The sequence below is a fragment of the Mirounga leonina genome, unplaced genomic scaffold (assembly GCF_011800145.1).
Source record: "Mirounga leonina isolate KUSES-001 unplaced genomic scaffold, KU_Mleo_1.0 Mir_448, whole genome shotgun sequence".
NCBI lineage: Eukaryota > Metazoa > Chordata > Mammalia > Carnivora > Phocidae > Mirounga > Mirounga leonina.
This window is the reverse complement of record NW_023270758.1, coordinates 3,193,741-3,218,688: the sequence shown is the minus strand read 5'-3', so window position 1 is coordinate 3,218,688 and position 24,948 is coordinate 3,193,741. Positions and strand designations below refer to the sequence as shown.

At 37.3% G+C, this 24,948-nt stretch overlaps 1 protein-coding gene and 1 long non-coding RNA gene across 9 annotated transcripts in view; one reads left to right on the top strand and one right to left on the bottom strand.

The window, feature by feature from the left end:
• Positions 1 to 24,948, top strand: part of REXO5 (RNA exonuclease 5) — a 63,309-nt gene that overhangs the window by 13,437 nt on the left and 24,924 nt on the right. For 5 of the 8 annotated variants that reach the window (XM_034988098.1, XM_034988100.1, XM_034988101.1 and 2 more), the window contains 13 exons: positions 2,203 to 2,291; positions 3,257 to 3,372; positions 5,090 to 5,228; positions 5,373 to 5,467; positions 6,461 to 6,563; positions 7,889 to 7,992; positions 8,731 to 8,851; positions 18,035 to 18,139; positions 18,642 to 18,779; positions 21,139 to 21,231; positions 22,055 to 22,271; positions 22,487 to 22,674; positions 23,642 to 23,760. In XM_034988098.1, coding sequence (XP_034843989.1) covers positions 2,203 to 2,291; positions 3,257 to 3,372; positions 5,090 to 5,228; positions 5,373 to 5,467; positions 6,461 to 6,563; positions 7,889 to 7,992; positions 8,731 to 8,851; positions 18,035 to 18,139; positions 18,642 to 18,779; positions 21,139 to 21,231; positions 22,055 to 22,271; positions 22,487 to 22,674; positions 23,642 to 23,760 — 1,627 coding nt within the window. The remainder of the gene's footprint in view (positions 1 to 2,202; positions 2,292 to 3,256; positions 3,373 to 5,089; positions 5,229 to 5,372; positions 5,468 to 6,460; positions 6,564 to 7,888; positions 7,993 to 8,730; positions 8,852 to 18,034; positions 18,140 to 18,641; positions 18,780 to 21,138; positions 21,232 to 22,054; positions 22,272 to 22,486; positions 22,675 to 23,641; positions 23,761 to 24,948) is intronic. The other 3 variants (XM_034988104.1, XM_034988105.1, XM_034988103.1) reach the window with 1 other exon arrangement.
• On the bottom strand, positions 10,209 to 11,029 carry LOC117999172. The gene is made up of 2 exons (XR_004676228.1): positions 10,709 to 11,029; positions 10,209 to 10,381 (listed from the first exon to the last, which is right to left on the bottom strand). It is a non-coding gene; the product is annotated as an uncharacterized LOC117999172 (long non-coding RNA).

The following is a 24,948-nucleotide window of genomic DNA, read 5'->3' as shown; positions in this document are numbered from 1 at the left end:
TTTTCACACAACACCCTTACCCCCTAGGCAATCACTAGTTTCTGTCTGTGGATTTACCTATGGAATCAAACAATATCTGGTCTTTTGTAACTGGCTTTTTTCACTTAACAAAGTCTTCAAGGTTCATCCATGTTGTAGCATGTATCAGTACTTCATTCTTTTTTTAAATTTCTTTTCCTTTTATTTTAAATTTAATTTTAGTAGGATTAAATATAATTTAGTTTTGGGGGAGTCTGGCTGGCTCAGTCAGACGAGCATGAGACTCGTGATCTCAGGTTTCTGAGTTTGAGCCCCACGTTGGGTATAGATATACAAATTTAGTTTGAAAATAATATGTGTGGCACCATCCATATATGAAAACTCGTATCTTTCAGTTAATCCTACTTAATATTTTTTTAAAATTTAACAAGCAATTATTTTTTTTAATGAAGTATAGCAGTTAACACACAGTATTTCATTAGTTTCAGGTTTACAGCATAGTGATCTGACAGCTCTGTGATTATGCTGTGCTTAAAAGTGTAGCTGCCGTCTGTCACCTTCATTTATTTTCATTCAAATGATATTCTTTATATAGATATACAACATTTTCTGCATTCATTAGTTGAAGGACATTTGGGTTGTTTCCACATTTTGGCTATTATGAATAATACTGCTATGAACATTCAGGTACAAATTTTTGTGTGGACATAATGTTTTCATTTTGGGGAAGTATATACCTAGGAGTAGAATTGCTGGGTTACATATGGTAATTGTTAAACCTTTTGAAGAACTTTTTCCGGAGCAGCTGTACCATTTTACATTCCCTCCAGTGATGTATAAGGATTTCAGTTTCTGCACATTCTTACCAACAACTTGTTATTCTGTCTTTTTGATTATATCCATTATAGTGGTGTGAAGCAGTATCTCATGATTTCAATTTCTGTTTCTCTGATTGCTGATGATGTTGAACATCTTTTCATATGCTATCTGTAAAGTGGAGTTAATAGCTCATATATCATGGATTGCCATGGGGATTAAATGAGTTAAGGTATACAAAAGTGCTTAGCATGTTGGGTGGCACATAGTGCTTTTGAAAAGTTATTTTTTGTTATTATTGCTACTAATCATATGATAAGGGCAGCAAGTATAAAGTCTCCCAGATTTGGGTTTGCCTCTCTTTTCTGGCCTAGACCATATTTTGATTCTTTTCATTGTAATTAGTTGGCAATTTTGAGGTACTATGACACAGAAACTGGTCAAAGTTCCTCAAACTCTACTTTGTTTCTTGTCATACAAGATCTAGGTATTTATACTGTTTAAGCCTCTGTCTGAAGGTAAGAATTTTCAATGGTTCAAACACTTTGGGACCCCTGAGCGGAATATGCCTGGTTATTGACTAAGTAAGGGTACACAATGGAGGGGGTACCTTAAGCCTATAGGTGGGTTCCTGTAGGGAATTTTCAGGCTATGATTCCAGAAAAATGCAGGCATGTTTCTGAACAGAGATCTCAGGGAAGTCTCAAGGGTAGAGTTGGTTACTTTCTGCCTACAGTGAAATCCTTTTAGATCTCTATTGTGATGGAATTTCATTCCTACTTTTTCTTGAGGAAAGAAAGATGCTACATGCAGTTTTTGCATACTTTATTATCCTCCTTTAGTGCCTACGTGAAAAGGTCCAGTGACTTGGGATTTAGCCAGAATTTAGGTGTTTTTTGTTTTGGTTTGGGTTTTTTTTTTGAGAGAAAGAAAGAGCGTGCAAGCACACAAGGGAAGGGAGAGGAGAGAGAGAATCTTAAGCAAGCTCCATATCCAGCGTGGAGCCCAATGTGGGGCTCAGTCTCACAACCCTGAGATCATGACCTGAGCCAAAATCGAGTTGCATGCTTAACTGACTGAGCCACCCAGAAGCCACAGCTACAATTTAGTTATAATATCTTTTCTTATATGGAGGAAAAATTGTTACTTGGTAACTGCCAAGAAGTCCAGGCTCTACTATCCCCTATAAGAGCAGCCTGTAGTATTCTCCCAGATTATAAAAATGAGCAGATGGAGAAAAACTTGAGGACCGACATTGTCTCTCATATAATTTTTATATTTCAAGTGTCTAACAGAGAAGGTGTCCAGCAAATACAGTATTTCAGTTTTCCCTCAGTGAATGAATCTAAGAGTGATGTTTATCATCTCTAGTTTTAAAGGCAGATATTTTATTTCTTTTCCTCCTAGGTTTTCCTGACTGTGAAAACTTTGTACCTACCAAATGTAATGGTTCTATAACAGACAACAGTCCTCTCTTTGGACTTGACTGTGAAATGGTAAGTACTACTTTTAATGTTTCACCTGGAGGGTTACAAACTAGAGTCTAGTAGAAGATGATTTCTTGAGTCTAATGCACCAGTGAACCAGTGATTTAGTTCCAATATTTTGGTTTAAATAACTGAAAGTAGACCCTTTTACTCACATTTTAGAAAACTTGGATATATGCTCCAGGATGAAGAATAAATATCACATAAGTTTTTTAACTAGTTGTTAAGTTTAACGAAATCTCTGTCATTTACTATAAGTTTACTCCTTCTGTCTTTTGAACAGGGTTTTATTGTTCCCCTAAAGACTTTGTCTCAATTGCCATTGGTTTGGCTTAATTTTACACATTTAAGATCAGAAGTAGGATTTCCCTCAAGCTCCCTTTGTGTTTTACTTTGTCTAATTAGTAAGTCTCCTTTCAAAGACCAGGGCATCCCCTATCAATACTCAGGTACCAGTCTCTCATTTCTTAACAGAATGGCTAAGAGCTAAAGTTTTCGAATCTCATATCAGAGTGTGTATCCTGGCCTTGCCTATCAATGGCGTTGTCACTTTGGACAAATTCTGTAACCTCTCATTCTCAGCTTCTCCCTCTGTGAAGTGGGGATAATAATAGAGGTACTTCATCATGTTTAGTATTGCATTAGATGATAATAGAGCATATTAATAAAAAATTACTTTCTAGTGGTACTCGGCTAATACTGGGATGTCATACACAATAAATGGTAAAATGATGAATGATGTTATTTCCATCCATCTTCCTTGAGCACATCCTTTTCAGAGCAATTAGATGAAATGTTCAGCAGTCTGCCTAGCTTTAATTTTATTCATACTGGGCTCTCTAGTTAGCAAAGGTTGTGCCATTGTCACTGGGACCCCAGTAGATTACAGTTGATGGCAATTGAGATACTGTTAATAATGAGAGGAAGCAAGAGCCTCCACAGTTAAGCAGTCTGACTATGGCCTGGTTTTTCAGTGCCTCACATCCAAGGGGAGAGAGCTAACACGCATCTCACTGGTTGCTGAAGGAGGCTGCTGTGTTATGGATGAACTCGTTAAACCTGACAACAAGATTATGGACTACCTTACCAGGTATTTTTCACCTTGCCTTCTGCCATCCCTAGTACTGGCAGACTAGAGTGGAATATGACAACAGGAATACTTTGTAGTTTCTGTTGGTTTAGGTATTATCTACTTTTATGTTATCAAAGACAAGGCTGGGGTAGCACAACTGTAAATTTTAAAACTGAAATTGCACAATGTCACTGTATAAAGCTCTTTAACCCTCTTGCTCTCTAGTCTTCCTGTGACCTTGAGTAAGCAGATCTTCCTTGTCTAAAGTCTCCCAGTTGTAATCATTATGTAGCAACTGCCAAACAGCTGGAGTTTTGCTCTCTGATAAGACTTCATTTGAAAAATCTGCAAATCACCATTTGGCAGTCAAATGATTTACAGCTTAAGCTGCCTTGACCTCAAAAATCAAAACAAAGTTTTTCCGTAACAGAAATTTGAAGCTCAAAAATTTTAGTCTTTTTTTTTTTTTTTTTAAAGATTTTATTTATTTGAGAGAGAGAGAATGAGAGAGAGCACATGAGATGGGGGAGGGTCAGAGGGAGAAGCAGACTCCCTGCCGAGCAGGGAGCCCAATGCGGGACTCTATCCCGGGACTCCAGGATCATGACCTGAGCCGAAGGCAGTCGCTTAACCAACTGAGCCACCCAGGCGCCCTAGTCTTTCTTTTTAATTGTAATTTCAGAATGTACATATTATAGTGATTAGGCAAAGAAAAGCTAGTAAAACATTATTCTTGAAGTTGCATCTATAGATTCTGCTTACCTTAGGCACAGAGAGGCCATGATAGTAATAAAGATTGTCTTATTAGCAGACATAATTAGACAGTAGTATTCTTAGGGAACAGTCATTTGTGGCAAAGATGTATGTACAAGCTTGTTTGTCACAATATTTCAAAAATATGGGAATATAAACATCTGAAAGTAGTAGGGGATTGGTTAAAATATGTGAAATCCATATAATGGAATACTCTAACCATTTAAAAGGATGTGTTGAAATAGATTTATTGATGTGAAAACTTGTTAATGATATATGGCAAATGATAAAATCATGTTATAAAGTAACATGCATTATGATTGCATTTTTATAAAAATAAAATATATACAGGGGCACCTGGGTGGCTCAGTCATTAAGCATCTGCCTTCGGCTCAGGTCATGATCCCAGAGTTCTGGGATCGAGCCCTGCGTCAGGCTTCCTGCTTGGTGGGAGGCCTGCTTCTCCCTCTCCCCACTCCCCCTCCTGTGTTCCCTCTCTCGCTGTCTCTCTGTCAAATAAATAAATAAAATCTTTAAAATAAATAAATAAAAATAATAAAATCTATACATGGGGGCGCCTGAATGGCTCGTTTGGTTAAGCATCCAACTCTTGATTTTGGCTTAGGTCATGATCTCTGGGTCCTGGGATGAGCCTTGCATCAGGGGCTTTGCACTCAGCAGGGAGTCTGCTTGAGGATTCCCTCTCTTTCTCTCTGCTTCTCTCTCTCAAATAAATCGTAAAAAAAATATATATATATATGTGAATATATGTATCAAAAAATATGAAAGGATATTTACTAAAATGTAAAAAGTGATCATCCCTGGGTCCTGGGATTTTGGGTTAAATTTCCTCTTATCTGTATTTTCAACCTTTTTAAACTGAGCATATATTAATTTTTAAAAATATTCTTTTGAAATGACTTTTCAAGGAGGAAAACCTATTAATATCCTGACCTGTCCATTTCTCTCTTTTTATTGAAAGCTTTTCAGGAATCACAAAGAAGATTCTTAACCCAGTGACAACCAAACTCAAAGATGTACAGAGACATTTAAAAGCACTGCTTCCTCCTGATGCTGTGTTAGTGGGCCATTCCTTAGACTTGGATCTCAGAGCACTGAAAGTGAGTATCTGACTTAGTTTTTCCAGTATATATGCCTTTTCCATTTATTTCAAATCTAAAGTCTTGGGTTCTTTTATTCCCTCAGCCCACTTGTTTTTTCCTTTAGCATAGGATGCTACTCATTCTATTCTCTTTCCTCCTCAGATGATACATCCATATGTTATTGATACATCATTGCTTTATGTCAGAGAGCAGGGCAGAAGATTTAAGCTAAAGTTCTTAGCCAAAGCTATTTTGGGGTAGGTTGTTTGCATATTATAATATTGTCCTGACAAGTTGCATATAAGTTAACATATGATTTCTTATTTAATGCATATTGCAAATTTCAGGGTCTCTGTTCTCCCTCTTAGTCTGTAAACATTATTCTTTTCCCTTATGAATCCTGGGACCCTAACTCCAGAGAAGTATGACTCAGAGATGAAGAAATTATGGGAATACTAAAACGGGTTTACATTCACATCTGAGGGTTGATGGATAGAACTGGACAGAACCGTCAGAAAAGTTAACCAGAATTTGAAAACAATGTTCTTATACTGAATGTATCTTCTTATGTACAAACACATGTGTATGAAGATGTTCATTATAGTATGGTTTAAAACAGCCAAAAACTGCAAATATTCTGTAGGAGTGGTTAAATAAATTACGTTTATCTATATTATTGAATACTTTGTTACTGTTAAAAGAATGTGATGGATCTGTATGTGCTAATAAGGAACTCTCTTAAAGTACTACTGAGAATAAAATGGAGATGCAGAACAAGATCTATATATGCCTAGATATCAGTATGATGTAGATTAGATCTAGATAAATTTATAGACACAAACATATGTACTTTTTTAAGGTTTTTGAGAAAGACCAAGAAAAAATTTAAGTACCTATAGACACTTGATTGCAAATATAAAATTTCTGGAAGGTGACTTTAAATAGTGGTTACATCTAAAAGAATGAGGCAAGGTGTTGGCTGGGGAGTGGCCAGAGACTTTATTGGGTAGCCTTTTGTCCAGATGATATGCTTGCTGTAGACAAAGGCATTCCTGATCATTATACGTCATCAGTGCCTCTTACTCCAGGTACTCTCCTGGCACTTAGAAATAAAGGAATCTTGATTGTTGTGATAAAATCTGATTATCAGATTGCTGAAATTTTACATGTAACCAGAATATCAGAGGTGGTTCAAAGAACCTATCATTGAAAATGCTGTCGAGTATGTCAGCTTTATCTTGACTTTCCAGGAAGGATATACAGTGTCCAGATAGGCTTGGTCATGATGCCATAGAAGATGCTAGAACCACCCTTGAATTGGCTCGGTATTTCCTTAAGTATGGCCCAAGGAAGGTTAGTATCTTTGACCTATATGTTTGCTTTTCTTAAAATTATGAGACTAGAACAGGTAGTCACAGACCATTTCATGTTGTTAACCTTTCTGTACAAAAGTAGGAGTGTAATTCAAGCTGAGCATTTGGAATTAAGACCTGTATGACTAGCATAATGTAGTAGTTAAGTATGTAGTCTCTGAAGTTGGGCTTATCTGTTTTTAAATAAAGATGGTACAGGGGCACGTGGCTTATTCAGTCAGTGGAGCATGTGACTCTTGATCTCGGGGTTGTGAGTTTGAGCCCCATGTTGGGTGTAGAGATTACTTTAAAATCTTAAAGGAAAAAAGATAGTACTATGTTTAGCTACATAATCTGGGTCAGTTTCTCTAAAGAACTTCAGTTTTACGTCTGTAAAATGGAAACACATTTCTCTGGGATATTGGTGAGGGTAGATGAGATATTTTATATAAAGCTGTTAGTACAGTGCCTTGAATATATTAAGCACTATAATGTGTGGCTCATTGTATGCTGATAATTGTAATAATTATGAAAAGTCTACATAGAATTTTGCTCTTTTGGGGTGAGGGGAGCATGCCATTGTTTCAGCAGCAGTTCGGTGGGTGTAGATTAGAACAGCACATAAGGGAGACGTTGATGGACACTGTTTCTTACAGACATTGTTACAATGCATTCTAACTTATTAGATTGTCCCATTGTATGATATGTTCTATCATGACTCCACTATGAAATAAATTGTAGTCTGTGTAGAATCATAAGCATCCAGAATAGTGTTTTGTGTCACAGTGGTAGAAAGACATTCTAAAATGTCTTATGGGATATATAAATAATGATAATAGTTTGGATCTCACACTCTATGTTGCAACTCCCAAGTGGTCTCCCACTTTATGGAAGAAGAATAAACTGATTTTGTATTAAACCAATAAAAGATCTTTTTTTGATGTTGCTGTAAAAGCCATTTTTTTATAATTTCCAAAAGTTGTATGTTCACAAAGAAGTAAATTTTAAGTGACTGTGGGATCAGTGATGAGCCCAAATTGCCATCACTTTATACTTAGCTTTACTTGGCCCTTTCCCATATTCATGTAACAACATCAGCAGCTGGTAACAGATTGCCATTCTTGGCTAAGCGGTCAGAAACCATCTGGTAGCTATTGAAGCCAACCTGGGACTATGGCAATGGCAAAGCCACTGTCTACAGAAGTAGAGAACACCACTTGAGTGGGCTTTTCTTGGATTTTTTTGCTTTTTGGTGTTTTATTTTACTTTAAAACTCAAATGCTTTGTAGGGAATTAGATGATTTTTACCACTTTATTTTCTTCAAGATTGCAGAACTAAATCTGGAGGCACTAGCTAGTCACCAAGAATTGTTAGCAGCAGGCCAAGAGCTGAGAAATACAGCAGAAATAGTTTATCAGCCAAACACAAGGTAATATTTTTCAGTTCTAAACAAGAACAAAAAGAGAGTGTCTGGTTTCTTATTTACACAACTTGTGAATTTTTTTTTCCTTTTTTGAGTCTGTTGAGAAGTGTTTACCAATAGTATGAGTAACATTCTACCATCACAAAAACCATGGAGGGAAAAATACCCTTACCTTCCACCCTAAATAGTACCTATTTGTTTTTCTTATCTTCTAAATGTAGTGACTGGTCTTAACTCTTTTACCAAAAAGGAAGACATTGAAATACAGTGAACTAAGTAGCATTAGGGGAGATGATAGACTAGTGAGTATTTTGATTAGAAGAGTCACCTATAGCCTTGATGTATTGCCCAGATTAGGGAAGAACAAAAAACAGGCCTGGAAGGAGTTCATCAGCACACCATAATAAATGTGTCAGATCGTTAGAATATAAACTTGTTAGAGAGCTTTGAGTATTTTTCATGTTTATCCTTTCTTCCCCTAAATATAGAGCAATACTGTCCATTATGCCTTTTGCAGTGATGGAATTGTTTTAGATCTGTGCTGTCCAGTAAGGTCCACACAATACAGTACGTGTGACTAATGCGTATTGAGGAACAGAACTGTAATTTTATTTGATACTAATTTTAATTTAAATAGCCACATGTTGCTAGTGGCTACCTTATTTAGACAGTGCAAGTAAGAGAAGTAAGTCTTAGGTTAGGGAAACTGTTGTTCTTCCCTTGATCTCTTCTACTTCTTTACAGTGTTTTAGAATGCTTGGACTTAATGGGTCAGAAGCTCCTTTTCTTGACCCGGGAAGCAGAAACTAGTGAACTTTGTTCTGCCGGAAACTGTCAAACTATTAAGTGCCTTTCAAATAAAGAGGTGAGTGACCTGCTGTCTCTTTGAAGGTTGTGCTCAAAGCAGACGGGAATGTAGCCCTTTGCAATTCATGCTAAGCGTCAAGCTTTTTTTCATCAACAACCCTGGCTATCATTATCAAGTCTGGTTTTTGTCTCACGTTATATGGAGCACTTTTAGTCCCAGTTACCCCACCGGAGCAGAACTGTCAGCTGCCAGTGTCTGCTTGCAGACCCCACCTTTGGTATTGCACACAACTTTGAATTTCTGTTCTTTTTCTGGCTTACAGAGATGTTTATCTTAGTTAAATTTTAGCCTGACTTTATTTTTTTGGTTTTCTCTTCTTAAATTTTATCTATTATTGCTGTATGTGAAAGTTGAAGGGATGAATTGCAGCATGAACTTAGGTCATTTTATTCAGAAGATCTCTCTATATATTTTAATTTTATCTGGAAAGAATTTCAAACTTACAGAAAACTTGCATGAATGGTGGTATATACCTTCTATCTATATTCATCTTCGGTTAATGTTCTGCCCTATTTGCTTTATTTGTGTGTGTGCTGGCGTGCTTATGCTCCCTTGCTATTTCTATCTTCCTCTTTCTATATGACATTTTATTTTTGAAACCATTTGGTTGTTTCATAGATCATGGCCCTTTTCCTCTAGATACTTCAGTGTATATTTCCTGAGAATAGAAATATTCTCTTACATAACCGTAATAAATGTCAGTAAAGTTAATATTGATACAGTACCTTTCTCTAATTTCATCTGTATTCCAGTTTTCTTAGTTGACCCAGTAATGTCCTTTAGCATTTCTTTTTGCTTCAGAACAGTATCTATACTAGGGTCACATATTGCATTTAGTTGTCCTATCTTTTTAGTTTCCTTTAATCTGGATACATCCCTTGACCTTTCTTTGTCTTTCATGGTAATTTTAAGTAATACATGTTGCATGGCACCCCACCCAGAATGTTCCTCATTATGGGTTTGTTTCCCCATGATTAGACACAGGTTATGCATTCTTTACCAAAATACTTGTAAATCATGTTTCCTTTTCAGTGTATCACATTCAGAGGCACATGTTGTCCATCTGTTCTTTATTTTGTGCTGTTTATTTTGATGACCTTAACAAGATATTGTCTGCTTTCTCCACTGTAGATTTACTACTTTTGTCCCTTCTAATAAGTAATATGAGGAGATAATTTAAGAATACCACCAATCCTGCTTTTCATCAAAAATTCCCCTCTTATATTTAGCAAAAACTGTTGATTCCTACCTGATGGTTGCACAATGACGGTTTCCAACTCTAGCACTTCCTTCCTATTTACTAGTTGTTAGTTCAACAGTCTATAAGCAAGAGTACTGATTTTTTGTGGGAGGCGAGAGATCTGTCAACATGGAATACCTCGTCTGAGGATGCATGCGAGTGTGGAGATTCTTCTTAAGGGATGGAGCTGAGGGGACCACATTCAACAGAGTATGTCAGCGACTTCTATTATCTCCATGCTTTTTTTATTACTGTTTTCATTTTCTCGAAGGAAGCGCTAGAAGCCGCTGGGGAAAGAGCCGGGAGAAAGGGAGAGTTGAAGATACAGAATAATAGAGTGTAAATAAATAATAAAGAATTCCTAGGAAGGTAGAAGAAGTGACATCCTCTGGATTACTGTTTCTTGAACAGGAGAAAGGATACCTCTTCCACTAACCAGAGCTATGTGAACACAGGTTCAGGAGGCCCAGTGAATTACAAGCAGTATAAATATAATAAGGAATCACATTAAAAAAAATTAATAAATTGCATTTAGACCTATTGCAGGGAAACTGTATTTATTACCTCCCAAACAAATAGATATATTGGTAGCAAGCCAGAGAAAAGAAAATCACCTTCAAAGAGCAACAAATAGATTAACGGCCAATTTCTCAACAGCAGCAACAGGAATCAGAAGACAGTGAAAGCATTCTTCCAAGTCCCAACGAAGATGACTTTCAACTTACAAAAGTCTACCCAGCAAAACTGTTTCAAAATGAAAGTGGAATAAGTATGTTTTCAGATAAAGAAGAACATTTTATGACCAAAAAACTCTACTAAAAAGTTTTAAAAGGATGCATTTAAGGAAGAAGGAAAGTCTGAGATGCAAGCAGGAAAAATTTCTAGAGAAATTGGTGTGCATGTGCACAAATTTAAATATTGAATGTAAAAATAGCAAAATGAATCAGCTAAAAATAAGGGCCACAAATTACTTTGCTGTTTTCTTCTCTAAGTTTTAAAATTTTGACTCTAAAAGTTCTATGGATAAAATATACAAAAAAAATAAAAACCGGTATGCTGCTAAAATATATGTATTATTTTTATACAAATACATATATATATTTTTATATAAATAAATACGTATTTGTATAAAAATAAAGGACAGATGGACAACAAAAGGAAGAGTCCTTCCTTTATTATTCATTCATTCATTCTGTGTGGTCTCATGGATTCCTGTTTAGTTCACTGGTTTATAATTTATGATTGTATTAAATTGTTTTGGTTTTCAAACTTCACAGATTTGGCTAGTGGTAGCCCCTTCAAGTTGGCTCCTTTGTCCTTGTGACATGGACCCATAATTTTTTTGAGCATTTTCCTTTCTAGCACAAGATATGTGCCACCCAGGCGCCCAGACATAAGTACATTCTTGGACGATAGAGAATTTAGGAAATCAGGAATAGATCTCAAGAAAATCCCTAATTATTTGGAAAATAAATAGCACACTTCTAAAAAACCATGAGCCAAAGAAGAAATCAAAAGGAAAATTAAGAATTCTGAACTGAATGAATAGGTGGCTCAGTTGTTAAGCATCTGCCTTTGGCTCAGGTCGTGATCCCAGGGTCCTGGGATCAAGCCCCGTGTCGAGCTCCCTGCTAAGCAGGAAGCCTGCTTCTCCCTCTCCCACTACCCCTACTTGTGTTCCCTCTCTTGCTGTGTCTCTCTCTGTCAAATAAATAAATGAAATCTTTGAAAAAAAAAAAAAAGAATGTACTATGTCCTTTGAATTACTTGAATCCTTTTAAATTTATTGAGAGATGGAATCTCCAACTATAATTGTGGATTTGTTTGTTCTTGGAGTTTTCGTTAATTTTTGCTTTATGTATAATGAAGCTTTCCTATTAGACACATAAACATTATGCATTATGTTTTCCTGATGAATTGGCCCCTTTATCATTACAAATAGGCCTCCTTTATCCCTGGAAACATTTTCTTTTCTTTTTTTTTTTTTAAAGACTTCATTCATTTATTTGAGAGAGTGAGAGCGTAAGAGAGATAAGAAGCCAGGGGGAGAGGCAGAGGGAGAGGGAGAAGCAGACTACCCACTGAGCAGGGAGCCCGATGCAGGGCTTGATCCCAGGACCCCAGGGTCATGACCCAAGTTGAAGGCAGACGCTTAGCTGACTGAGCCACCCAGGCTCCCCTCTATTCTGACTTCTACTTTGGTGTTAATATAGCCCCTCCTGCTTCCTTTTGTTTATTGTTGACCTGGTATATATTTTTTTATTTTACATTTAGTCTATTTATATCTTTATATTTAAAGTGGGTTTCTTGAATAAATAAATAAAAATAAAGTGGGTTTCTTGTAGTGACCAGTTAGGCTTTGCATTTTTATTCAATCCAACAATCGTTGCCTTTTAAGTGGAGTAGTTAGGCTATTTGCATTTAATACGATTATTTGATGTTGTTAGGTTTAAGTCTCTTATCTTGCTATGATTTCTATTTGTCCCATCTCTTTTTTTTTTCTATTTATTTTTTTGAGTTAATGAAGTATTTTTTATGATCTTATTTTATCTCCTTTGGCAGTGTATTAACTGATTCCTTGTGTTATTTTAGTGGGTGCATTAGGATTTATAGTCTATCTTTAACTTATCATAGTTTACCTTAACTACCATCCTTACCTTAATACCTTAATAATGATATACCACTTCACATATAAGAACCTTACAACCATATATTTGCATTTTCCCCTCCTAGCTTTGGTGCCATTGTTGCCATCATCCATTTTACTTCTACATGTTGTTATTTTGCTTTAGTTTTTGTTGTTGTTTTTTTTAAGATTTATTTAGATTAGGAGGGGAGGGTCAGAGGAAGAGGGAGAGAGTCTTAAGCAGGCTCTGCACTGAGTGCAGAGCCTGATGCAGGGTTCCATCTCAAGACCCTGAGATCATGACCTGTGCCGAAACTAAGAGTCAGACACTCAGCCAACTGCACCACCCAGGTGCAACTAAATAGTTATTTTTTAAAGATATTTTAATTTTTTGAGAAACTACTATAGTATTCACCATGGTAGTTGCAGCATTTTTTATACTCCTACCAAAAGTGCGTAAGAATTCCAGCTTTTCCAAATCTCTGCCAACACTTTTACTTTTCTCCTTTTTTTTTTTTTGATAGTAGCCATCCTAATGGGTGTGAGGTGATATCTCATGGTCATCTGGTAATTAGTGATGTTGAACCTCCTTTTTTTCTTGGGTTTGCTAGCCATTTGTATATAATCTTCTAAGAAATGTTTATTCAAGTCCCATTTTCAAACTGGGTTTTTGTTAAAGTTTTAGGAGTTCTTTATATATTTATATTCTGTATATTCTTTATATATTCTGGATTTTAATTCCCTGTCAGATATATGATTTGCAGACATTTTCTCATTCCATAGGTTGCCTTTTCACTCTGCTGATTGTGTGTTTTGATGAACTGAAAACTTGTCTGTTTTGCTTTTGTTCTCTATGCTTTTGATGTCATACCTAAGAAATCATTGCCAGATCCAATATTATGAAGCTTTTCAAAACTCTATGTTTTCTTCTAGGAGTTTTCTAGTTCTGGATCTTACTTTTAGGTGTTTAATCTGTATTGGCTTAATTTTTATATATATGTAAGATAAGGTTCCAACTTCCCTCTTTTCCATGTGGATATCCAGTTTTTCCAGTACCATTTTGTTAAAGAGACTATGCTTTTTCATTGAATGGTCTTGATACTTTTGTCAAAAATCATTTGACCATATATATACACAAGGGTTTATTTCTGAAATCTGTTCTGTTCCATGGTCTATATGTCTGTATGCCACTGCCATACTGTTTTGATTAGTGTAACTTTTTAATATGTTTTGAAATCAGGAAACTTGTGTCCTGCAACTTTGTTCTTCTTTTCAAAATTATTTGAGATTCCGTAAGAATTTTAGGATGATTTTTTTTTTCTATTTCTAAAAAAAAAAAAACCTGACAGTAGAAGAAAAATGACATTAGAATTTTAAAAGGGATTACATAGAATCTGTAGGTTGCTTTGGGTACTGTTGACATCTTAATGGTATTGTGTTCCTTTCTGTAAACATGGGAATGTTTCTATTTATTATCTCTAATTTCTTTCAGCGGTGTTTTGTAGTTTTTAGCATTATGAGTGTTTCATCTCCTTGGTTAGGTTTATGTCTAAGAATTTTATTCTTTTGTGATGCTTTTGTAAATGAGATTTTCCCCCCCTTACTTTCCTCTTCTGATTGTTCATTTTGGTATATAGAAACACAATTGATTTTTGTGTCTTGATTGTATATCCTTCAACTTTGAAGAAGTCATTTATCTAACGGTGTTTCTGTGCAATCTTCAGGGTTTTCTACATCTCATAGGTGAACAAAGATAATTTTACTTCTTTCTTTCCAGTTTGGATGCTTTGTATTTCTTTTTCTTGCCTAGTTGCTTTGGCTAGGACTCCCAATACTGTGTTGAATAGAGGTGGCAAGAGCAGGCATCATTGTTTCTTGTCTTAGAGAAAAGCCTTTCAGCCCTTCACCTTTGAATATATTAGCTGTGGGCTTTTCATATATGGCCTTTATTCTGTTAGGTAGTTTTCTTCTGTTACTAGTTTGTTGAGTGTTTTTATCATGAAAGAGTGCTGAATCATGTCAGATACTTTTTCTGCATCAATTGAGATGCTGTTGTGGTTTTTGTCCTTCTTTCCATTAAGGTGGGATGATTTTCCTATGTTGGACCATTCTTGCATTCCAGGAGTAATAAATCCCATTGGTCATGATGTATAATCCTTTTAATGTACTTTTGAATTCAGTTTGCTGATACTTTTTTAAAGTGGTTACTAAATTGGAAGGGCTTACTATTTCTATTTTGTTTTCTGTATATCTTGTAGCTTTTGTCCCTCTTTTCCCCTCTACTGTCCTCCTTAGTGTTTCATTGATTTTTTTGTAGTGACATAATTTTCTCTTTCTTACTTCCTTTTGCGTATTATATTCTATAAATATTTTCCTTTTAGTTATTGCAATTACATAAAACATCTTAAGGTTATACATTCTGTTTTAAGCTGATAACAGTTTTATTTCGACTGCATACAGAAACTGAACTTTTATAAGCTCCACCCCCCCACTTTGTTACTGATGTCATAAATTGCACCTTTATATAAAGGTGCAGCATAGGAAATACAGCCAGTGATACTGTAATAGCATTGTATGGTGACAGATGGTAGCTACACTTGTGGTGAGCATAGCACAATGTATAGAGATGTTGAATCACTGTTGTATACCTGAAATTAATGTAACTATGTAATGTATTAATGTATAATGTATTAATGTAACTAATGTAATTAATAGTGTGTCAGCTATACTCAAATTAAAAAATAAAAAAATAAGAAAGAAAAGGTTACCAGTAAATTAGATTTTGAAAGTGAGTAAGTAGATATTCATTGAATAATTACTCAATCACATCTATATAGATTGTATATTCATTAACATAGGAATATAGTTATTCATGTTTTTGTCATTTAAGTTTTGAATAAGAATTAAACTTATACATCAAAATTACCTTCATAGAGGTTACTGTATTGGTTCACATGTTCACCTTTCCTGGAAACTGTTTTCATGTGGCTTCATGTTGTTGTCTAATGTTCTTTCATCTTGAAGGACTCCCTTTAGCATTTCTTGCAGATCAGGTCTAGTTGTAATGAATTTTGTCAGCTTTTTTTTTTTTTTTTAATCTGGGAAAATCTTAATTTCTCCATTTTTGAAGCAGAGTTCTGCTGGCTACAGTATTCTTGATTTTTTTTCCCCCTTTTAACACTTTGACTCTATCATGCCACTCCTATGGTCTGCAAGAAGATTTCTGCTGATAAGTCCACTGATAATTTTAAGGAAGTTCCCTTGTATGTAATGAGTTGCGTTTCTCTTGATGTTCTCAAGATTCTCTCCTTGGTTTTGACTTTTGACAGTTTGATTGTAATGTGTCTTTGTGTGGGCTTCTTTAGATTTATTGGATTTATCCTGGTTGGAGTTCTTTAAGCTTCTTGAATTTCCATGTTCATTTCTCTCCTCAGATTTGGGAAGTTTTTAGCCATTATTACTTCAAATAAGCTCTCTGTCCCTTTCTCTCTTCTTCCAGGATCCCATTATATGTGTATTGGTCTTGACGTTGTCCCATCTTAGGATCTATTTATGTTTCTTCATTCCTTTTTCTTTTTACTCTGATCGATGATTTCAAATGATCTGTCTTTATGTTTGCTAATTCTTCTGCCTGATCAAATCTGATGTTGAACCCCTTTGGTGAATTTTTCAATTCACTTGTGTTTTCCAGCTCCAGAATTTGTTTGGTTCATTTTTTATAGCTGCTCTTTGTTGATATTCTCATTTTGTTCATGCATCATTTTCCTGAGTCCATTAATTAATTGTCTTTGTTCTCTTTTAGTTCATTCTGTGTTTCTTTAGGTTAGATTTCTGGAATGTTATTTTGTTCCTTTGGGCCATTTTTCCCTATTTCTTTGCATGCCTTGTGATCTTTTTTATTGAGACCTAATCATTTGAAAGAAACAACTATCTGTCCCATCGTTATAACCTGGCATCATGGAACAGAAGACTTTCACTGATTAGCCCAGCTGGAGGTTCCAGGACCTCTCTAACCAATTTGAGGATGTATGTTCTCTGAGCCTGTGTGTGTACTTTTAGATTCCCTAGGGAGCTTGTTTGTTTCTTCTCAGTGCTCATAATCTCTTGCTCCCTTTGACATCTGCCTGTGGAACTGCAGCTCTAATGTGCTATGATGATAGCATTTGTTTTCAGTGGCTTCCAAACAAGGCTGCCTATCCCATTAGTGCTCTAGTCAAGTGAGACAGAAACTAGTCTCTCAGGCAACCCCAGACTAGCCATAATATTGGATGCAGAGTCCCCTCTTCTGTTTCCATCCAGAGGGAGGATCTCAAGTGTAGGAAGGATAGGGGAGGAACATAGGTGGGCACACAAAACTCTGCATATTTTCCTTTCCTTTTGCTGGAATTCTTTGGGTTTTTTTGTTCGTCTTGGTGCTGTTGCTTCTCAGTTGGTCTTTAGAGTTCTTGCAAACTGGTATTCTGGTCTCTTTGTTGTTGTTAACTTGGTGTCTATGGAGGAATGAGGGCCTGAAGCTTCCTAGTCTGTGACCTTGCTGACATCACTCCTTTTCAGGAGTTTCCAAACAATGCTTCCAGTGCCATCAAGTGCTTTGAGTCAAGTTTGAGACAGAAACTAGTTCCTGAGGCAGCTTCAAGACAAGCCAAAATATTGAATACAAGGTCCACTCGTGTTTCTGTCCAAGGGACAATCCCCAGTGTGGGAGGTTTCTTCTGGGTTGCATTGTGTGAGGTTAGATTGGGGGGTGGGGGGTTGTTATTTCCTTCTTTCCCTTCCCTGCAATATCTCTTCCCTATATACTTTATTCTTTTCCAGAGCATTTCTCTGAGGCTGCCAACCCTCTTCCCTGTAATCAAGTGCTGTGAAATATGAAAGTTGTGACCTGTGTTTGTTATTTTGGCATTTGGTTGTACTTTTTCTTTCTGGGGGTAATTTTATTTGTACTTCATCTAAGTCTTCCATGCATCTTGATTTCTTTCTAGAGTCTTTTAAACCTCCTCTTCTTGCTGTCTTTATTAACAGACTTTAACAGTATAAGATGGTGGGAGTTCTGTTAGAATCTAACTTACTTCTTAGAGGTAATTTGAAGCTTCTAGTAGTCTCTTTTTCTTAGTAATGCTAAAGGCATAGGTTCTATGTGATTTTACCAGCTCTTTTTACTGTATTCTAGGATCACCATTTTCTTCCAGACCTTAAAGTCAGCCCTATATTGCTTTTTAATATGGGTAAAAGGGCAACCTTGTTTATATTATTATGGCTCACCTCCAGAAGCCACTAGGTTCCTGCCTCATTCAGACTTTGCTGTTCTCTGCAGGTTCTTGAGCAGGCCAGAGTGGAAATCCCCCTGTTTCCCTTCAGCATTGTCCAGTTCTCTTTTGAACCCTTTTCACCCAACCTCACTGAGGAGATGAACAAGAGGGTAAGTAAATGAGTTGTGCTAGAGGATTTATTTAATGAGTTATAATCTCCCTGCATTAATGAAAGTAATGCATATTTTAATAAGTTTGTTCTGTATTTCTTCAGATTTTTTCTATGTGTTTATTAATATTTTAGAAAATACATTTTTATAGAAATAGGCATCAAACTATGTATACTAATTGGCAACTTTTTCATTTAGCAATGTATTGTGTACATCTTCTGATGTCAGTCATGATCTTATTTCCCTTGTTTTTAATGGCTGTATAGTATTCCCCTGTATTATATACCTATTATTTTCATCATTGGTGCTTTATAAATTTTTGCTATTCCAAATAATGCAGTTGTCAAATCCCTGTATACAAATTTTTGTATATTCAGCAAGTGTTTGTGTTGAGAAATTTCTTAAACCAGAATTATCCCATGTTTTGTCTCATGTTTTCTTTAGATTTGACTTAATTCTCTTACCACATTCACTTTCTCACTGTATTCTATTTTTCTTGTAGATGAGAATCAAGTGGACAGAGATGTCAACTGTTTATGCTGGGCCATTTAGCAAAAATTGCAACCTCAGGGCTCTGAAAAGGCTGTTTAAGAGCTTTGGCCCAATCCGGTCAATGACTCTTGTTCTTGAAACCCATCAGGTAATGAGATGATAAAACTTGGATTTTCACCTCTAGATTAGTGTTGGAAATTCAGATGCCTCCTGGGGCCATTCACATAACAAGTATTAGTGATGTGAGCTTGACTGTCACCAACTGGAGTATGAGTCATGCTGTTTGATGAAACAGTTCTTAACTCACAAGGATGTGTACCCAGTATTGCCAGATTCTCTGTTTTGTTTTGAGAATCAGGAAATCTGCCATCTTTAAAAGTGACCTAAGTATGGAATCCTGGATGTTTAAAATGTGCTTTCTCTGAATCTTTTATTAATGTCTTTCTTATATCTAAAAATAGAAATAGATTCCCTGGGAAGATGGACCTAAGGGATGGGAAGTATATGTCCGGGGACTATAACCTCTTGCTATAAGTCTTGGGGTTTTTTTTTTCTTTTTTTGGTAAAATATATGTAAAATTTGTTTTAACTTTTTAAATATATAGTTCTGTGTTACTAAGTATAGTAGTACCCCCTTAGGCATGGTTTCAGTTACTCATAGTTCAGAAGCAGTTGATACTCTTTCTGACATATCATCCGAAAGTTATCAGTAGCCTAACACTACCTCACAATGCCTGTGTATGTCACTCACCCTACTGCATTTTATCGTCTCACATCATCACAAGAAGGGTAAGTACAGTGGAATACTTTGAGATAGAGACCACATTCACATAACTTTATTACAGTATATTATAATTATTTTATTATTTGTTATTGTTTTAATCTCTTACTGTGCCTAATTTATAAATTAAACCTTATCAAATACAAAAACCTGTAGGAAAAGACATAGTATTTATAGGGTTCAGTACTCTCTGTGGTTTCAGGCATCTGCTGGGGGTCTTGGAATGTATCCAGAAAGTTTTCATCATCCCAAACTGAAACTCTGTACCCCTTAAACAATAACTCTTCAGTCCCTGTCCCCTAGGCGTGGTAAGCACTATTGTGCTTTCTGTTTTTATGAATTTGACTACTCTGTTATACACATCCTGTAAGTGAAATCATATAGTACTTGTCCTTTTGTGTCTGGCTTATTTCACTTAGCGGAATGTCTTCAAGGTTCATCCATGCTGTGTCATGTGTCAGAATCTCATTCCTTTTCAAGGACAGGTACAATATTCCATTGTGTGGGGATGTACTACATTTTGTTTATCCATTCATCTGTTGATGAACATTTGGATTGTTTCCATTTTTTGGCTATTCTGAATAATACTGCTGTGAATATAGATGTACAAATATCCATTGGAGTCTCTGTTTTTAATTCTTGTGGGTGTATACCCAAAGTGCAATTGCTGGGTTAAATGATAATTCTGTGTATAATTTCAGAACTGCCATACTGTTTTCCACAGTGGCTATATGGTTTTACACTCCTGTTTCTCTATATTCCAGCTGACACTTGTTTTTTTTCTGTCTCTCATTCTTCCTCTTTCTTCTTTCTTTGTCTTTCTTTAAGTACTAGCCATCCTAATGGATGTGAAGTTTTGATTTGCATCTCCCTAGTGATTAGTGATATTGAGCATCTTTTTATATGCTTATTGATCACTTTGGCCACTTCTTCAGAGAAATACCTATTCAAGTCCTTTGCCTATTTTTAATTGGATTATTTGATTTTTTGTTGTTGAGTTTTAGGAGTTTATGTATTTTAGATATGAAATCTTCGTTTAAGATACATGATTTGCAAATATTTTCTCCCATTCATAGGACTGCTTTTTAACACTGTTGATAGTGTCCTTTGATGCACTTTTTAATTCTGATAAAGTCCAGTTTGTCTTATTTTCTTTTGTTACCTCTGCTTTTGGTGTCACATTCAGGAAATCATTGACAAATCCAGTATCATGAAGCTTTTGTCTCAGAGCACTTTTGTCTCCATGATGATGCTGTATGTCACATCATCAAGCAGAAAAGCAGTCAGTTTGAAGATGCAGCCTATCCAATGGAAGCACTTAACCTCCCCAAGCTTATAGGAAAGCTGCCTGTGTGAAATTAAGCTCTCAAGACAAATGAGAATCTAAATGACTTGCAGTGATGACTTCAGTGGTTCATAATAAATAATACTGAAAAGCAAGTTGATTAGTAAACATTTATTAGTGCTTTGCCCATACCACCCGGGGCGAAAAGACTTCAGTTTTAATTGACAAATAAAGGTTATTTATTGGCTGAGAAATCAGTTCTTGAACCTTGGTGATTCTACTTAAAGTTGATCTACAGTTGCTATCTAGCCCAGCACAGCAAAGAGAACATTCATTTTGGTGGCTTTGGCCACTAGTTTAGGGCCCTTTCCCAGTCCCTCCTCTAGCAGTTTGAGCCTAGAAAGCAGAGGTAGGAAAATCTTGTTTTTTTTTTTCCTGCAGCCACATCTCTGTATACAATATGAAGTCCTGGAAGCTGCCCAGCTGGCCATAGAATCCTTGGATGGCATTCTGGTAGAAGGTGCCTGCATTAAGGTATAGTGGCCAGAGAAAGCAAAAAGGAGCACCCTTCATTCAGCCCTGACCTAGCACAGCCTGTATTTATAGTGCCCTAGTATATAAAAGCTTAGAGAAAAGCCCTCAAGAGGCCCGAGCACAAGACTTTGTGTTATGGAAAGTCTTCAGCCAAGCCCAGCATTCTTCTAGCAGTGACCTAAAATATGAAAACTTTCATTTTTGTCAGAATCAGCCTGGGCTACATTGGGGTCTTCCTTGTATTCTTCATCACCACTTAGACCCCAGATGGTTTATTCTGGGTGTTTTTCTGTAGCTGCCCTTTCCTTTAGCTTTCAGGGGGATCAAATGGTGTTTTGAAGCATGATCAGTTGAATTGGCGTAGAAGTCAGGGAACTAACTCATTTACATTGCAGGGTGTTTGGGCGGGGAGGAGAGAGTATGTTTACACAAAAACATTTGTATTTATGTATTTATTAAGTCTCTACTATAGTCCTCTGAGGCATTTATCACTAGCCTCCTTATACAGATAAGGAAACTACAGAATTAAGTTACTTGCTAGTATAGAATAGGCCTAAAGGTTGAAGTGGTGGCTTTTTTTTTTTTTAAGATTTATTATTTTGAGAGAGAGCGAGCAGGGAGGAGGGGCAGAGGGAGAGGGGGAGGGAGAGAGTCCCAGGCAGACTCTGCGTTGAGCGTGGAGGAGCCCAGTGCAAGGCTTTGATCTCACAACCCTGAAATCATGACCTGAGCCAAAACCAAGAGTTGGAGGCTTAACCAACTGCGCCACTAAGGCACCTCTAAGTGGTGACTTTCTACCACTAATGCCATCTTCCTTGGTTAGGTGCAGAGGCCTGTGACAGAGCTCACCCTTGATTGTAACACTCTTGTGAATGAGCTAGAACAAGATTCTGAGAACCGAGGTACTATATACCTGTCTGGAGTGAGCGAAACCTTTAAAGAACACCTATTGCAGCAGTCCAACCTCTTCCTTGGCCTGGAAGCTGTCATCTTGCCTAAAGATCTTAAAAGTGGAAAGCAAAAAAGATACTGTTTCCTGAGTAAGTCTATGGTATGGAATGTAACCTTGGGGAAGGAGATTAGGGATGGTGATAACATGAGGTCAGAGAAGGGAAATGTTCACCAGATAAGCCCACCTGGGATGCTGGACCACGTTACCAGCTGCTTCTGTTCTCCCTTGGCCCTGGCTGGCCTCCAACCTGGACGACCAGGCTTTGTGGCCCTTAATAACAGAAGGGGCTATTCTTGCTTTCAGAATTCAAAACTTTTGGCAGTGCCCAAAGGGCCCTCAACATTCTCAAAGGCAAGCACTGGAAGCTGAAAGGCCGGCATGCCCTAACCCCCAGGCATCTCCATGCTTGGCTCAGGGGCTTACCTCCTGAATCAAGAAGGCCCCCAGGGGTTCGTGTCATACCTCCCCCCTCCGAGCAGCAAGCCTTACAGGTAAGTGAGTGAGTGAGTGAGTGAGTGTATCCTAGTGTCAGAGATAGCTGCCTTGGTTTGCTAGCTCTAAGCATTGATTTGCCTTCTGGTGTTTATGGAAGTTAGGAGAGTCCAGCTCAAGTGACACTTAAGCCTTTGAATCTTTTTTTTTTTTTTTCCTGCCCTGGCACTAGTTTTATTTCACTCTCCAGCTTCTTCCAGCCCTGGACACATTTTTCTTTCTCCAAGATCTCATACTTTTGCCTGCTCCATACCTGCTACAATTAGGCTTTTAATCCTCCAGGTGGCTCTCCAAGGGACCTTGAGGGGCTAACACAGGAGGTTAAAGAGCTGGGCAAGTCTTTAGTAATCTAGCATCCCAAAGTGTACATATACATGATAATTTTTAGTGGTCATAGATGGACTTTTTTCCCCGCTTTTATGCTAAGGTCTTGTTCTAACGCTTATTATACAACAATCACATTGAGCCCATGACTTCATAGATATATTTCATTGAGGTGAAGGAAGAAACTGACTTGCTTTAAAGAAAACTATTAGAGGGATACACAAGTAGAAGGGTGAAGGTTGAAGATGAATGGCTGAAGTTTGGGAAACCCTGTCCTGGTCTAATCTCCCACACTTAACAGATGAGAAATAGAAGCCAGAGCTGGTTGAGTGATTTGCCCAGATCACAAAGATACTTAATGGCAGGGGCCATTAGTGATGTGGTTCCTCTGCCTCAGGGTCCTGGAAGACCCACTCCATATGGAGAAAAGAACAACAGTTGTACTCCTAAACTGCCTGTGACCTGGAGATGCTGGGGTTGACAGGGAACCCTGAAGTTTGGGCTTTAGCTTCAGATAGAGGATTTACACAGAACCCTTCCTGGGATCCCATGGTCCTAGAGCCTGAAGAAGAAAGTTGCAGTCCCTCCAAAGGTGAGCAGAGGATACTCTGGCTGAGTGTCAACATGTGGCTTTGATCTTAGGCTCTGAAGGTGGACCACCCAAAGATAGCAGCCTGGCGCTGGGGCCGGAAGATAGGAAAGCTCTACCACAGCCTGGGCCCAGGCACTCTCTGCCTCATCTTGCTGCCAGGAACCAAGAGGTAAGGACTGAAGGGTTGTCCCTTCAGGATTCTGGCCTCTGGGACTTTAGCTATTCTTAGAGAAAGGCCTTTTGTTGACATTCAGGCACATAAATGAGAACTTCTAGAAATCCTCTCTTAATCCTTAGTTTTAAGAGATAGGTATTCTATCTCCACTTTACGCATATATGCTCTTCTCTAATTACACTTATTAGCCAGTCAGGGAGATCGCCATCCCAGTTTAAAGCCAGAGGTCTTAGGTCCTGCAGCCTCTGTGGGACAAGAGGCAGCTGCCTAACCCCACTTGAGTAAAAACAGTCAAAGAAGGTCTAGGGGAAGGCCCAGACCAGATATGATCTTTCCCACATTTCAGGAGCATGTTTCTGCCTTTTCCCATTTCCCTCTTTGCTGATTCTAAGCCTGAAGGATAATGGAACAGAACTCTGGGTCCAGTCCCAGCTCTATCACATACCTCCTCTGACAAGTGGCCAAGCCACTTTCCCACTGTGGGTCTCAATTTCCCTTTGGTAAAATGAGAGATTTGGAGTAAATCAGTGATTTTCAAACCCTTTCAACTATAAAACCTTTTCTTTAAAAGAAAAATTGCTGTTAAATTTCTAAAGCATAAAGATAGGCAGTTCTGGAATGAGTGGGTGGTGGATGAGTATATATTGGGGGAGAGGGACGAGAGGGCAGTAGCTCTTTTCAGCACAGTTTGAAAATCACTAGATTGTATTTATTTCTAAAAAGTCCCTTAAAATTTTGACATTCTAGGATTCTTTTCCAGGCCCAGGGTCCCAGACGGCAGAACATGAAGGCCTCAGGCCTTGAAACCTGATCAGAAATTAATTTCTTGTCATAAAATCCTTGTGACATGCATCTCATGGCCACTACGGAGATGGGCTACCTGCTGGGCAGCTTGAGAGAATTGCTGTCTATGAGGAACAGAGACTATTAAGTGTTTACATTTGAAACAAACAAAAAAAAACCCATCTTAGACTGATATACTTTAAACAGGCTTTTGTGGGTAGGTTAACAGCATGAGGTGACCGTAAGTTGCGAAAAAAGCTTTTTGGTTCAGAACAGACGTGCCCTGACATAGCTTCTCAGAAGCCAGTATGTGGAGGGGTGATAGAATAAGGGGCGGGGTCTTCATGTTCCAGGTTAAATCTTAGATTGCAGTTCTTCATTTTGTAGGCAAGCTAAGCT